We start from the raw sequence: 15684 nt of genomic DNA, 5'->3' as shown, positions 1-15684 counted from the left end.
TTGCAACATCCCTCAAATGTACCCCTTTATCTCCCCTAGTTGGCAGGTAGTCCAATACATGTTAAAATTAATGTAATTAATTATAATGCAATTATAAATGTAATATACATTATATTACTAATAGTAATAATATTACTAAATGTAATGTAATACTAGTAGGTCTGTCAGTCTGCAGTCTCCCTCTACTCCAGTCTGTCTTCCATTTAAAGGGATTTTCCTAAATTGAAGGTCTGATCACATCACCACCCTCCAGCAGCTTTCTATGGCCTCCAAGAATACAAATACAACATGCTCTGTTTGACATTCAAAGCCTTTCATAACCTAATCCCCTTCTACCTTTCCAGTCCTCTACCAATTTATTCCCCACCAAGAATTCTTCAATCTAGGGACACTGGCTCCAAGCATTTTTTTTCCTCTCCTCCTTTCCTAGAACACTTCTTCTTCTGCTCCAACTATTAATCTCCCTGACTTTGTTAAATCCCCGCTAAAAATCTCACCTTTTACAAGAAAGTATTCCTTAACTCCTCTTAAATCCAGGGCTTTCCCCTCTTTTAATTATCTCCTATTTAGTATTGTTTTGTATACACTTGTTTACATGTTGTGTCTTCCATTAGAATGTAAGCTCATTTTTGTATTCCCAGCATAAAACCCAGCACCTGCTGCTTAATAAATGTTTATTCCTTGAGTACTGACTCCAGGCTTAGTTTGCCATCCATCTGGCCCCCTCGCTGTCTCCAGTAGAGAATATTCGTGTTAATGATCCAACTATTGATTTGATATAGGGAACCTACAGATGAGGAAATGCCCTCTACTTTTAGGGCGGTACCTTCTTTGCAGTTTATAGTTTAGGAAGTTTCCTAGAGCAAGTCCGAGGTTGACTTACTCCTGATCCCACACAGATGAGGATAATTTAAACCCAGATCTCCTTGACAAATCCAAGTTTCTAATCACTTATGCCATACTGCCAACTGCAAATAGCAGGCACTTAATGTTTGTGGGCAAATACATCGATTCACGTTCTGTTGTGTTCTTGTTCAGTGATGTACAGAATGCGGCTGCTGGCTCTTTTGCTTCGGCTTTTGCCGCCCTGGTGCTGTGCCCCACGGAGCTGGTGAAGTGTCGCCTACAGACCATGTACGAAATGCAGGCATCGGGGAAGATAGCAGAAGGCCAGAAGTAAGTTCTATTTGCATGGATCCCCTTGCCACCTTGGAAGGGTGGAGGGGGCAGGTCTTATGTATGGGATGCTCTATATGCTGGAGGATGGAAAGTCTCAGGAGTTTGCTGATATATTGAGTCAAAGAGTGAATGTTAAACATAGAAACAAGCCTATTTTGTTGTGATTTGGCCTTCTACAATACATTGATTTAGAGAGCACCAACTTTCTCTCAATGAGATTTGCAGAAACTGTCTTATTTTTGATATTCTTTAAGAAATTTAATCTGCCTTGCTGCTAGAAAAAGCTTAGTTTTAAGAATTTAAGGTGTTTTTAAGGAAAGCACTTTAAAGTGTGATAGAAGAAGGTATTGATGAGAATGATATAAAAAAGTAATTTATTTAAATTAATTTTTTAAAAGCTGTTTAAATAATTCAGCTAGAAGAGTAGTCTCTTCTTTCCCCTTCTATGAAATACTGAACATCATACTCCCTCTCCCCCCACCAAAAAAAAGTGAATGTTGAGTGATAGGAATTGAAATCTTTTGTATTTTGGAAGAGAAATGTCCCAGCCATGAGATATTACATAGCATTGGGACTAGTTGTTTGATTTTGTTTTTCTTGATCTTTGCTGTTGGTCCCCAGAATAACCTTGGGCAAATCTTGTAAGTCTCTTGTTGTAGTTGCCCTTTATAAAATGGAACTGATTTTGACATCCTGGCTGTTCTGGAGGGGCCTGGCAAATGAGGTAATGTCTGGTTAAATCCTTTGAACTTCTCCAAAGGAAGACATCAGATGCAAGTTATGTTAATTATCTCAGGGCCTCCAAGTCTTCAGGTGATTTGAATATGAGTCCTATCTGTTGCCATAGAGTGAAGTGAGAGGTGAATTATTTACTATTTGGTAAAATGGCCCCTCCCCAGTCCTTAGTCCAGAAAAGAAGTAACATAGGAACAGAGCTCCTTACCATAACTGTAGACCAGTGAGCCTAATGAACACCAATTTTAAAAAAAGGAAATAAAATTTTGGTAAAGAAGCTACAACAACATATTTTGAAAAAATCATACATTAGGAACTGGTTAGATTTAGGTAGGATTGATTCAGTATTAAGAAAGAGATGAATATCAATACAAAGGAACATTCAGAATATTTTAGCATTGAGCACTGGACACATCTAATCCAATCCAGGTCTTCTGATATCAAATCTGGTGTTCTTGCCACTACGGCAGAACTACACCTCTTTATGACAATGCTGTTGCACATCCTGCCCTGTCAGAATACCCTGCAGATGTGATTACAACAAGCAGCCCCACTCACATGATTTCCATGCTTCCTCTTCTTTATTTGTCTTTAATTAAGTAACTCATTTTCTACTTGACATGATGGGATATAGAGCCTGGGCTTTTTGACCAGGAACACACACACATATATATATAATGTGTATATGTATGGAGAGACAGAGACAGAAAAAGACAGCAAGAGAATGGGAGAGGGGAAGAGCATTAGGAGGTGGGGTAGTGGTGCTTGTTAAATGCCTTGTGGAATGAGATTAAGTGGAGGTTAAGTAGCTCCCAAAATTGGGGTTAAGTGATTTGCCCAGGATCATATAGCTGGTAATCCCAATTATATTTTAATCTGGTTTTATCAACTGTTAGGGAGTTTTGCAGACTGCTTGAAGCCCGCAAGCCTCGATTTTGATACCTGTGCTACAGTTGATCTTTTGAACAGTCTAGAAGTAACATTTACCCTGCAATTTAACTCCTTCTTCCTTATTTTAGTCATCTAGCCACCTGAACAAAATCCATTTATTGCCTGCCAAAGCACAAGGTATAGAAAGGAAAATTAAGGAGACAGGAATAAGGGAACATTTTAATCACCTAATAAGATTCTCATTCTTACAAATCCATCACAAGAAGGCTGTCTAAAGAATAGGGTTGTTGAGGATAAATTGTGTGTTGGACTAAAATTTAATTGAGGTGATATTCTGATTTGCTGTTGTTCTTTTTGGAGGCAAAGAGTTAGTGGGGAAGAGAGGGGAGTAAAGAGAAGAGATGAAGTTATATATTTAGACAGCTAAGTGCTTATATAGTACTGTGGCCAGGATATCACAAGTCCTGTCTTGCTATCAGGAGTCTTCCCAGTGGGCTAAGAGCAAACCTGTAATTGGAAGAAAAGAATGGTGAGCTTGGTCCAGAAAACTCAAGGTTAGACATATACAAGATCCATCTTGTTTTTCTTCTACAGGAAAGCCCATTCCTGTCTGGTACTCCAGGACAAGCAAATGTTGGAAATCCCAGTGGGATAGGGGGGAATATATGGCATTTGGAATCAGAGAATCTGGCTTCTACTCCCAGCTCCTCTTTTTAGTGTCCCTGTGACCTTGGATGAGCTATTTAACTTCTCTGGGCCCTGGGTGATAAGTGACAAGGTTGAACTAGATGACCTCTTCTTCCAAATCTATAGCTTTGTGCTTGTAGACAGGCCATTGAGGGAAAATCATGGAAGCCAAGTTAGGTGGAATTTAAACACAGGGAACTTAGGGTGGAAAAGGCAACTAGTGGGGCCAGAGCCAAATGGAAATGTTTGAGAATGTTTAATAAAATAAAAATACAGCGCAACATAGACATTGTTAATTTGTGGTTTTCTAAGGCAAGGATCTGTTTCCCTTTGAGTGTGATATTTCTGGCCTAGGGAGTTTAGGGCCTTTCATCTGAGACTGAATAGATTTAATTATGTTAATGCTGATAGAAAGTTGCTGTCGTATACTCTTTTTTCTTTATCAGTTTTTTTTTTCCCTTATTCAGTCATTTCAGTTTTATCCAGCTCTTCATAAGTTTTCTTGTCAAAGATCCTGAAGCAATTTGTTATTTCCTTCTTTAGGTCATTTTTACAAATGAAAAAAACCAAAGATAACAGGATTAGATGTGCTTAGGGTCTCTTAGTTAGTAAGTGTCTGACACTATATCTACTGAACCACCTAGCTTGACCCTTCTTTGTCAACGAATTCTAGAAAATATGCTCTTGTCACTTAGAGGAAGATGGTTGATTGGAAGGAGATTAATGGAAAAAGAATGCATTAGAAGAATGACCAGCCAGATTATTCTGCCCATTAATTGGGGGACAGGTAATTAGGGTTGAGGAACAATCCTCAGTCTTTGAATTTAGGGAGCCAGGTTGTGTCAAGGGCCAAGAAAAATCCAAGAGCTCTCATAATTCCTATGTGGGGATTAAAGATCCAGGAAGTTTAGTCAGACTTGGAAACAATAAAAGCCTTGCATCTAAGAACTAAATTCCCTTTTTTACTCTGCCCAGGAGAAAGAATTGGAATATCAGAAAACTAAGAAAGAGTTATCTAAAGGGATAGAGTCCTGAATCCTTTCTAGGTTTTGAGAAAAGAATTTATCCTAAAATAATGGCTGATTATGGTACAAGTCCAGTCTCTTTATTGATGGGAGGCAGCAAGAATTGGTGATGAACAGTTTGGGAGCCATTGTTTTCTTCCTTCTTTATTCAAAAACTAATGTGTGTTCCAGTATGTGCCAAAATGTTTGTGGCAGCCCTGTTTGTAGTGGCTAGAAACTGGAAAATAAATGGATGCCCATCAATTGGAGAATGGTTGGGTAAATTGTGGTATATGAATGTTATGGAATATTATTGTTCTGTAAGAAATGACCAGCAGGATGAATACAGAGAGGCTTGGCGAGACTTACATGAACTGATGCTAAGTGAAATGAGCAGAACCAAGAGATCATTATATACGTCAACAACAATACTGTATGAAGATGTAATCTGATGGAAGTGGATTTCTTTGACAAAGAGACCTAATTCAGTTTCAATTGATCAATGATGGACAGAAGCAGCTACACCCAAAGAAAAAAACACTGGGAAATGAATGTAAACTGCTTGCATTTTTGTTTTTCTTCCCGAATTATTTTTACCTTCTGAATCCAATTCTCCCTGTGCAAAAAGAAAACTGTTTGGTTCTGCACACATATATTGTATCTAGGATATACTGCAACATATTCAACATATATAGGACTGCTTGCCATCTAGGGGAGGGGGTGGAGGGTGAGAGGGAAAAATCGGAACAGAAGTGAGTGCAAGGGATAATATAGTAAAAAAAAATTACCCTGGCATGGGTTCTGTCAATAAAAAGTTGCTATAATAAAAAAATAAATTAAAAAACAAACAAACAAAAAAAACCTAATGTGTGTTTATGTTGTCTTTTCTCCCAGTACTGTGTGGTCGGTAGTAAAAGGCATTCTTCGAAAGGATGGCCCTCTGGGTTTCTACCATGGACTCTCCAGCACTTTACTTAGGGAAGTGCCTGGATATTTCTTATTTTTTGGTGGCTATGAACTGAGCCGATCATTTTTTGCATCAGGAAAATCAAAAGATGAGTTAGGTATGTACCTGTTTTTTTTTTAATAGATCACAAATTGTTGCATGTGCTTTGAATTATCCCCGTGTGGTCACCAAAGTTACACTATCCCCCTTTCAGGCATCCATGAGATACAGTGTTGTGGCTTTGAACAGAGATAAAGAATGTATTAATAGATATTCCCAGTCTTAACCCAAGGTTACGTATGCCTTCGTTCGGTATATATTTGAAGAGTGCATTCGAAGTCCCCTTCCTCAGGGTAACATTTTCTCAGTAACTCAATTAAACATTCACTATGTCTATTTGAGGAAGGAGAGCAATAGAAACAATATTTGCATGGGATTTCTAATGGTAGAGAAATAACTGGGAGAAATTTTAGTACCCAGTTATTAAATGTAGATAATACAGGATTTGGTGAATACATTGAAGAACCTAACTTATCTCTCAATTCAGTATAATCATTCTGATATGTATTATTGTATGACTGGATCCTTACTTTTGTGTCTTATCTCCTTTGGTTAGGTAATCTTTTTTTGTTTGTTTGTATTTCACCAACAAGTTCAATTCATTTATCTGAAATTTGAATTTTAAGATCCAAAATTCTCTCCCTCCACCTTCCCCATTCAAGAAGGCAATAAATATGATGCCCATTTTCCATATAGTCATACAAAGCATATCTTCACATTAGCCATCTTGTTGGTAGGGTGCAGTAGGGTGGGGAAGCAAGAAAAATAAGGTGAAAGAAATTCTTGAGTACTCAATCCATCAAGTCTATATCTGAAAGTCACTAGTCCTTTGGAAATGTTGGGGATCATGGTATTAATGATCTGCATAGCTAAGTCTTTCACATTTGATTTTCATTATGATATTGTGGTTACCATGGACAATTTAGTCTAACCCTTCTTGAACTTACATAGCTATTGTCTTTTAAACAAAAGATTAAGGCTTTTGGGAAGTAAGGATAAATTATAGGACTTGAGGAAAATGATGGCAAATTAAAGCTTTATTTCCTGTTAGACATTTTTGGAAAAACTTGGTCACATAATTCTGCTTTCTCCAGTTTCTAAGACAAAGTAGTTATAAGGCTGGGATGAAGAACTATATAGAATAAGAACTTTCACATGAATTTGGGGTTTCTTGTCCTGAAAGACACAAGGAACAGTCCAGAAACTGAAAATAGTTTGTGCTCCTGGCTGTCATGACAGGGTCACATTTGTCCCCTTAAGAATCCCTTCTTGGGATTGTATTCTTTGGTATGGTGAAAAACTCTCATTGGTGATCTTTCCCAGGTGTTGAGTGATTATATCAACTGCCCTGTACTTCTGGCCACATGATGTTCTTCTTTCTTCTTCAGGACCCATCCCTTTAATGTTAAGTGGTGGCTTTGGAGGAATCTGCCTCTGGATTGCTGTGTATCCAGTGGACTGTATCAAATCAAGAATCCAAGTTCTTTCCATGTCTGGAAAACAGGCTGGTTTTGTGGGGACATTTGCAAGCGTTTTAAAAAATGAAGGTGAGTCTACAGATGTTAAAAAATAGAATACAAAACTTGTATGCTTTCAGAAGTTAAAAGTATCAGGATTTAGTATCAGAGCTGGTATTTGATACTGGGAAGTTGAAAGATGAACCTTAGGGCAGTGGGAATGTTAAGGGAAAGAACTTAAACAGTGTTTGCTTTGTAGTAATGGTTGTTAAGTCTTGTGCAACTTTTTGAGAATCCCTTTTGGGTTTTCTTGTCAAAGACTTTGGAGTAGTTTGCCATTTCCTTCTCATTTTACAGATGAGGCCATTGAGGCAGACAGGATTAAGTGACTTGCCATAATCACACAGCTAGTAAGTGTCTGAAGCTGGATTTGAACTCAAAAAAAGTGAATCTTCCTCACTTCAGGCTTAGCACAGTATTGACTGTATTACCTAAAATTGCCCAAGTATATGTACCTTACAGAATATTCAGGTTATATCCATGAAGTTTAAAGAAAGTGGGAGCTTGGAAAGAATGACTATATAATTAATTTGGCAAGCAGAGATTGAAAGAATATATTTGAGTGAATCAGGGAGAACTAAGCAACTTTGGCTATAATGAGCTGTACTCTGAGAAGCTACAGGAGTTCAAGGCAGATATCCAGGTCCTAATATCACTTTCCTCAACCCTCATCCCCATCTCTAATACACAGCATAAATGCCAGTTAAGAAAGCAGTAGTGAAAAAGCTGTATATCATATATTATCTCATTTTCTGAGCTCCAGTTCTGTATTGGGAAGTGAGTATCGAGGGGAGCACATTGTAACCTAGGACATAAAATGTGCATAAAATACTAGCTAATTTTTGGGATTATTAAAGTCTTTATATGGGTATTAAATACTTGGAAGTATGAGTTTAAAATAACTGCCTCCTGAGTACTTCCCTTGTGAATTCAAGAGTTCAGTACCCATCCTTATAATAGATATCCTTTGTACTCAAAGCCATTTGGCGTTTCAGTTGGATTTTGTGTTCTAATTTCAGATGAACAAGAAATATACAGAATTTGAGTACTTACTGTCCAAAACAGGGCACTTGAAAATTATATATTGTTCATTCTGCAAGACCCCCATACATTAATTAAATCAATCATCAGTCATTTTCTGTTCTGAATGCTTTTTGTTATGTTCTCTCCAAAACTGCTCAGCTGGTTTGTTACATGAGCATTGGTATCACAGTTATCTCAAGGGTGTAATGAATTTGCCCATGATTTCTGTTAGTATGATTGGAGGAAACCATTAGCTGCACCTGTAACTATTGTTTTGTGTACATTTATAGGTATTTTTAGCAGAAAAATAGGAATACTTGGGTTCTAGTGCTATCTCTGATACATGGTGCCATTGTAACCTTTGATGTGTCACTTAACCACTCACTGCTCTGGACATGTCTCAGACTATAAACTGTAGAGAAAGTGCTGACCTCTTTGAGAGAAGTAGTTCTGTCATCCAGGGTAGTTCCTATATTATTGAAAAGAATAGATAATTGCTACCTCAATGGTTTTTTTAACCATGATTTGCACTTCTGTGTCTTGCCCTATAGAATTTCATATTCATCCTTAAAATGCCAATTTTTTGTTTTGTTTTTTAGGGATAGGGGCCTTATATTCTGGACTGAAACCTACTTTGATCCGAGCTTTCCCTGCCAACGGGGCCTTGTTTTTAGCATATGAATACAGTAGGAAGTTGATGATGAGCCAATTTGAAACCTACTGAAATATCTTGGTAGAACTGGATCCAAAGACTGCTGCTGTCTATCTCTGGGTTTCTCTGAGTATGAAGATCAAATGGAATTGTTCTAACTTCATAGGACTTTTTCCCTCCTCTTCCCACTCATCACTTTCATCTCCACAAAGAACTAAATTGTCTATGCACTAGTTTCTGCTAGTGTTTTTATGAGAGATAAAGTTTTATCTCTTCTCCTAACCAGGAATATACCCAATGAATTATGTCTTTCCAATGGACCTGTCAAGATGGATCCGTTGAGATTCCTAGCATTCTCTGTCTGTTTTTGTCTTTGGAGGATGGATAGTGTCAGGCCTTGAAATGATGTAGTTCAATTTTTTCTTAATTTAAACTTCACCAGAAAAGACCTAGGGCTGGTTATATGCTAATGTAGCATTAAAAATGGATCAGAAAAAAGTTGTAAATAATTATTTAAATAATACACTAAATTTATGGCTTCTTTGTCAAAAGTACCTATTGAGATATCCTAAGCAGTCAGTTTGTAAAATAAAATTTTCTTTGTGGTACTTACAAATGGAGCTAACAGAATTTAACTGGAAAATCTAATAGAGACGCTTGTAGCTTCCAGTTGGGTATGGTTTCCATTTTTTTTGCTACTGGGTAAGTTTCAGAGCTAATGTTTCCTCAGGAAAATACATTAAGATGGTCTTACCTGAAATAGCCTTAACAATTTTTTTTTAAACATGGGACAAGCTTCCACTGTGATGTTATATAGGAAAATTTGTTTTAAAATTAAATCATCCCAAATCCAATGACCATATTATTGGCATTTACCTCCCTTTTCTCTGAGATCCTATCAGAAAAAAATCTTCATGTTTCCATGAGTTGAGGGAGATACATAGGGAGTGCTGGAGTGCTACTCTAAAGAGACAGTACTCGAACTTCTGATCTCTACTCACCGTACAGGGCTGTCTGAATTTTAAAATAGCACAGGCCAGGGTACCAAAAAAGAATCTCCTTCAGGTCATCATTTGGTCCATTTTACTGTGGTTTCCAACTATAAAAGAAGGAAAGATGGAAGACATCTACTTTGTACATGTACAAAGTGAATCCCCATGTGCCCTTGTAATCATCAACTGATACTGGTGGGAAGAGTTTACTGCTCAATCACACAAGTAGCACTGAATAGAAAGTTAATTTCTTTGTAGTAATATCAATGTTAACACATCTTGAAGTTCACATAAAGATCCAGGTATTGCCATTTAATTTTTTAAGTTGTTTGATCCATGCCAGAGAATGACTGAGTTTTAGAAATGGTGCTTAATGATTTTTGATTTTTAATGTATATGTGACATGAATACAAAATTGTAAAACTGATTTCTGTTTAAGAAAAATAATCTTATTAACTGTGGTGTGTGTGTGTGTGTGTGTGTGTGTGTGTGTATGTGTAAAATTACAGTCAGTTTATCTTAAAGGGAAATTTATCTAGTCATTTGCTAATGGCTAATGGTCATTCTGATAGCTAATTTTGTTTTAACCACATCTATTGTGTACGCAGTGTGAGGTGGGTGGAGGGATTACCTGAAGATACTGCTCACACACAAGTGACTTATCAACCAACATGTGAAGATGAAATCAAAGATAGTAACAAGCATGCAGTCTATACTTACTTGGACACTTTACGATGATGATATTCATGATGATATTCATAAATCCTTATTTTAACCTCTTCCCCAACTATTTTTATTGTTGCTGGCTTTCTTTTTTTCCTTCTTCCTCTACTCTACTCTCCTCTCTCCTCTCCTTCCCTCCCCCCCTTTCTATCTCCCTTCTCCCTCCCTCATTCTTTCCCTCCCTCCCCCTCCCTCTCTTTTCCTCCCTCTGGTCTTCCCTCTCTCTCTCCCCCTTTCCTCCTTTACTCTTTCCCTCCCACCCTTCCTTTCCTCCTTTCCTCTCCCCCTTCCTCCTTCTTTCCCTTCCTTCCTCCCTTCCTCTCTCCCTCTCTCCCTTTCTTTCCTCCTTCCCTCTCTTCCCTCTTTTCCTCTCTCCCTCCCTTCATCTCTCCCTTCGTTCCTCCTTCCCTTCCTTCTTTCCTTCCTTCCTTCCTTCCTTTCTTCCCTCTTTTTTTTTTTTTTTTTTTTTTAAATAATGGCCAGTTCTCCCTTAGAAATGAATAATTAGCAATAACTATCTCTGGCTGTCAGCAATTTGAAAATTCTGCCTTAAAAATGCTGATTTCATTTTAATAATATTTATGATTTTTATACCCCTACAATTTTTATCAATAATTAGAAATAAGGGTGTAAGAGAAGTAGTGATTTTGCTGAAATTAGACAAGCTGCTGTTAGATTTGGTGATGATTCTCTGAGGTATTCCCCAAACTACCTGAGAGCCTGCAAGCTGACTCAGTTTTTATCTGAGTCAGAGGTTCTAACCTGAAATCCATTATCCTCATGGATGGATAGATTTTAGGGGCCCATGAACTTCAGTGAGAAAAATATTACATCTTTATTTTCATTAACCTCTAACTGAAATTTAGCATTTGCTTTAATACTGAAATTTAATTATTAGTTTGGATCCACTTTCTGATTCTGAGAAAGAGTCTATCAGTGGCTTCCCCAGAATGCCAAAAGGATCCAGGACACACAAAAAAAGGGAACACCTGCTCAGGGTGAAAATATTGGCATTTTTCTTAAAATTATTTGTCATTATCATTTGATTTACCGAGATAGAAAAAAGAAATACAATGCATAAAATGCTCACCTTCTCCCTTCTCAAAGCAATCTTGTGCCCAAAAACCTTCCTGCCCCTACAAGCCTGGTCTAATCTCCTGACGTTAACCCTGCCCTTTGCCAAGCCTTTCTGCCAAGTATGTGTCCTTTCCTCATGCTACAGGATTCAAGTGGAACCTTTTGAAGTACCATGGGTGGTGGAGCTGTAAGCTTACCAAGTCAGAACAGAACTTTTATAGAATCTGATGAATTCGTGTTCAACTTTGTAGCACAATTGGTACTTTTTATTATCTGTTTTTCAACAGTACAACAACTTCAGATATCATCTTTAAAGACTCTCTGATATTTCTATCATTAAATTATTTCCCTAATATGTGAATATATTTGTTTTGCTGAATTTCCTTCTTTTCCTTCCCTTTCTTCCCTTCCTTCCCTTCCTTCCCTTCTTCCCCTCACATCTCTGCCATCAAAAATTTCTTCCACCCTTATATGTGGTCAGAAATGTGATTAAATGGGGAATCTGGTAATATTCCAAAGTGCTGACTTGATTCCTGGAAGTTTCTTTTAAGTTAGATTTTCTCATAAAATTTTCTACCATATAAAATAAAAAAAAAATACATATTACAGTTGAAACTGAATAGAATTTTTTTTCCCTCTTGCTGGGTAAAATGTCACTGATTTCTGGCAATGTGAACAAGGCACACATATATGTATACTTATACATACCTGTATGCATATAGCTATATGTGTGTGTGTATAAAATTTGAAAGTAGCTTTAAGACCGAGAATATGCAAAGTTGTATCTGTGCATATAGAATTTGTCTTATTTTAATCATCATTCTCCCTCTATATAGTAAATCATTCTATACATCTTGTATTGGATTTTTCCCCTTTGTCAACACATTTGTTCAGGTCCCCTGTATCCTTTTTTAAAAAATCAAGCACTGTTCCATTTTCTTTCCTTCACTATTGAACATCTCAAAAAGAAAAGTTTTCTCAAAAGTTTTCCAACAATCCTTACCTCCATAACACAGCCTATTCATTTCACATCTTAAAATCTATCTTCCTCTCAACTCCTGACACTACTCTGTCACCACTGATCAGAAGATCAGTTCAATGGCATTCTGATGTAATTTTTAACCAACTCATTATCTTTGATGTTTTAAGTTCCTTAAAATGTCCCTGATATTTTGTTTTTACATTTAAAGATGACCTTTTCAACAAGGTGTCTTGTAACACTGTAAAAACAATTTAGGAAAACTAATGATGAGTGACCTTGTCTGAAAGTGAATATAATATTCCAGATCTGTAGCATCTGATGTCAAAATTCTTTGATCCTTCTCTTGTTATACCACTTTGTTATAATTCTCTTCCTTTGCTTTTTCTGTCTTTGTGCTTTTATAGATCTTTTCCTACTCTGATCTCTCTTTACTATGTCTAACCCCTAAATGCTGATGTGAATAAGGTCTCTCCCTTGAGAGCACATTATACAATACTTCTGGTTAGCTACTTCTGTTAGCCAAAAAATGTTTGTTAAATCAAGCTCAAATATGCCTCGCAAACTTTTTATTTCTCCTTTGGGGTTAAATGGAACAGCTATACACTTATATACACAGTGTTTTGTTTTGTTTTTTTCAATTGAGTGTAAAGAGTTTTCAACGTTCATTTTGGCAAGATTTTGAATTCCAATCTTTCTTTTTCCCTTTCCAAAATAGGAAGCAATCAAGTAGAACTTCCACATGACAGATCTTTAGATACTTAAATATATTTAGTAAATAGAGTGTCAGATTTTATGTATTTGGGCTCTAAGATGACTGCACACAGTGACTACAGCTATTAAATTAAAAGACGTTTCCAAGCAGGAAAACTATGGCAAATCTGGTCAGCATATTAAAAAGCAGAAATACCACCTTGCAGACAAAGTTCTTATAGTCAAAGCTAGGTTTTCCAGTGGTGATATAAGTCTGTGAGAATTGGACTGTAAGGAAAGCTGAGCAACACAGAACTGACATTTTCAAATTGTGATGCTCTAGAAGACTTTTGAGAATTCCTTGCACAGCAAGGAGATTGATCAGCTAATATTTTAAGAAATTAATTCAGGGTATTCATTGGAAGATCAGATACTGAAGCTGAAGCTTTGGCCATATGGTGAGAAGACAGGACTCATTAGAAAAGACCCTGATGTTGGGAAAAATGAAGGCAAAAGGAAAAGGGGAGTACAACAAATGAGGGGGCTAGATGATGTTATGGAAGCAGCAAACATGAGCTTGGACAGACAGGAAGATAGTGGAGAATAGAAGATTTATCATTCATGGAGTCATGAAATGTTGGACAACTACCAATTAACTTGCCACCAAGGTCTTTACCAGGTTAAACATTCACATTTTTTCCCACTTCATATGGCATAAACTTAGGCTCTTCGTCATGGTGATTCTCCTTTGGACATCAACTTTATTACCAATGTCTTTCCTGAATTATGGAATCTGAAATTGAACATAATATTCTAGATGTGATCAGACTTAGGCTGGATTTATATCCAGATTTTCACCTCTCAGCACAGCAAACCAATAGGAATAGAGGATACTTTTGGTAGTATCCTTTATTTGAACCTCTGAGCACCAGGACTATTCCATATTCTTGGAAGCTCCACCTTTTAGTACAAACTAAGATTATATGAACCTTTTTGGCTGCCATCTCACACTGTTGGTTAAATTCATAGTCCATTAAAACTATCGGTTCTCTTTCAAACAGTCTGATGATTTTTTTAACCCAAGGGCAAGACTATGGATTCATTGTAATTAAATTTCAACATAGTTGATGTCCTAGCCTAATAACTAACCTATCAAAATCTTTTTGGAATCCAATTATTATTTGATTATCTCTTCTAGCTTTATGTCATCTCTCTCTGCCTTTAAGTAACGGGTGTTAAGCTACATAAGAGTCAAGCACAGACCTCTGGGGCACAATATTGGAGAACTTCCAAATTACACCATCCATGACAGAAGGAAAATGCTGAATTTCAATTTCAAGAACATTTTCAATTCCCAGCTTTTACAACTATAACTCTGAATTGACCAATTAAACTACTACTTAATTCAACTGATTGTCTAGCTTATATTTTGTCTTTTTCACAAGTAGAGCTTGAGATATTTTGTCAAATGCTTCACTAAATAAGATCAATTAGTAAACATTTATCAAATACCTATTATGTGCCTGGCATTGGGGCTACAAAGAGAGGCAAAGGAATCTCTGTTGAAAAGGAACTCACAATCTAAGGGAGACCATAAGCACATAAATAGGTAAAAACAAGCTACATACAGGATGGAGAGAGAGTGCTAAAATCCAGAGAGTTTTAGAAAGGCTTCCTTTAAAAGAGGGGTTTTTAATTGGAATTTAAAGTTAGGGAAACTAGAGACAGATGAGGGAGAAAGTTCCACAAATGGGGGACAATCAGAGAAAAGGCCTGAATAATGAGAGAAGGGTCTTGTTTGTGAAACAGTAAGGAGACTAGTGTCACTGACCATTGGAAAAGAACATTGTAAATACAGAAGTGGGAGAGTTTTTTTGAAGCTTTTTCAAGGCCAGAAGATTTTGTATTTGGTTTCAAAATAGGGAGTAAGGTTACAGATTTTAAGGCATTAAGATAGAATGATGATATGTTTTGCTGAGATAAAGGAATTCAGAGTTTATGAACATGGAAGTAGAACATTTATGGGTGATGGTATAATCAAAGGAATGACCATCTTTTGTGTGTAACTGAGGATAAGTGAAGGAACAGATTATGCAACTATTCAGATTGAGAAATTGGGAAGTTAAGAGTAGTTAATATCTGGTAATCGATATGTATGTTAAATCCTCTAAAATGAGGGCTGGAGTTGGGGTAAAGGAAAGACTGCGTTAGGCACTGAACTCATTGAGGAAGGAAAGAGAATAATGCTTTGGGCATTGATAATATCCTACAGGATCTGCATTAGGTGGTTAATCTGGATAGCGTGAACTTCAAAGGAAGAGAGATTGTTCCATGATGGTGGTAGAGGGAGTCAGTGAGGAACAAAAAATATTTCAACTCACTCTCCCTGGCGTCATCAGGAAGCCAGTCCTGGAAAGAGTTGTAAGGGAAGTACAGAACAGAATCAGGTCTATTATTAATGAAAATTGTATAGTATCCTGGCATGGGGGAAAATAAGTCTAAATTGCACTTTCAATTCTTATTCTA

At 36.9% G+C, this 15684-nt stretch overlaps 1 protein-coding gene across 4 annotated transcripts in view; it reads left to right on the top strand.

Annotated features, from left to right (window-relative positions):
* Nucleotides 1–10113, top strand: part of SLC25A15 (solute carrier family 25 member 15) — a 31211-nt gene extending 21098 nt beyond the window's left edge. For all 4 annotated transcript variants that reach the window (XM_023499633.2, XM_003764554.4, XM_023499634.2 and 1 more), the window contains exons 4-7: nucleotides 1039–1176; nucleotides 5391–5560; nucleotides 6891–7049; nucleotides 8642–10113. In XM_023499633.2, coding sequence (XP_023355401.1) covers nucleotides 1039–1176; nucleotides 5391–5560; nucleotides 6891–7049; nucleotides 8642–8766 — 592 coding nt within the window. In that variant the 3' untranslated portion in view covers nucleotides 8767–10113. The remainder of the gene's footprint in view (nucleotides 1–1038; nucleotides 1177–5390; nucleotides 5561–6890; nucleotides 7050–8641) is intronic.
* Nucleotides 10114–15684: the final 5571 nt, after the last annotated feature.

The sequence above is a fragment of the Sarcophilus harrisii genome, chromosome 3, assembly GCF_902635505.1.
Source record: "Sarcophilus harrisii chromosome 3, mSarHar1.11, whole genome shotgun sequence".
Taxonomy (NCBI): Eukaryota; Metazoa; Chordata; class Mammalia; order Dasyuromorphia; family Dasyuridae; genus Sarcophilus; species Sarcophilus harrisii.
The sequence above is the reverse complement of the archived record's forward strand: the minus strand, read 5'-3'. Positions and strand labels throughout refer to the sequence as shown.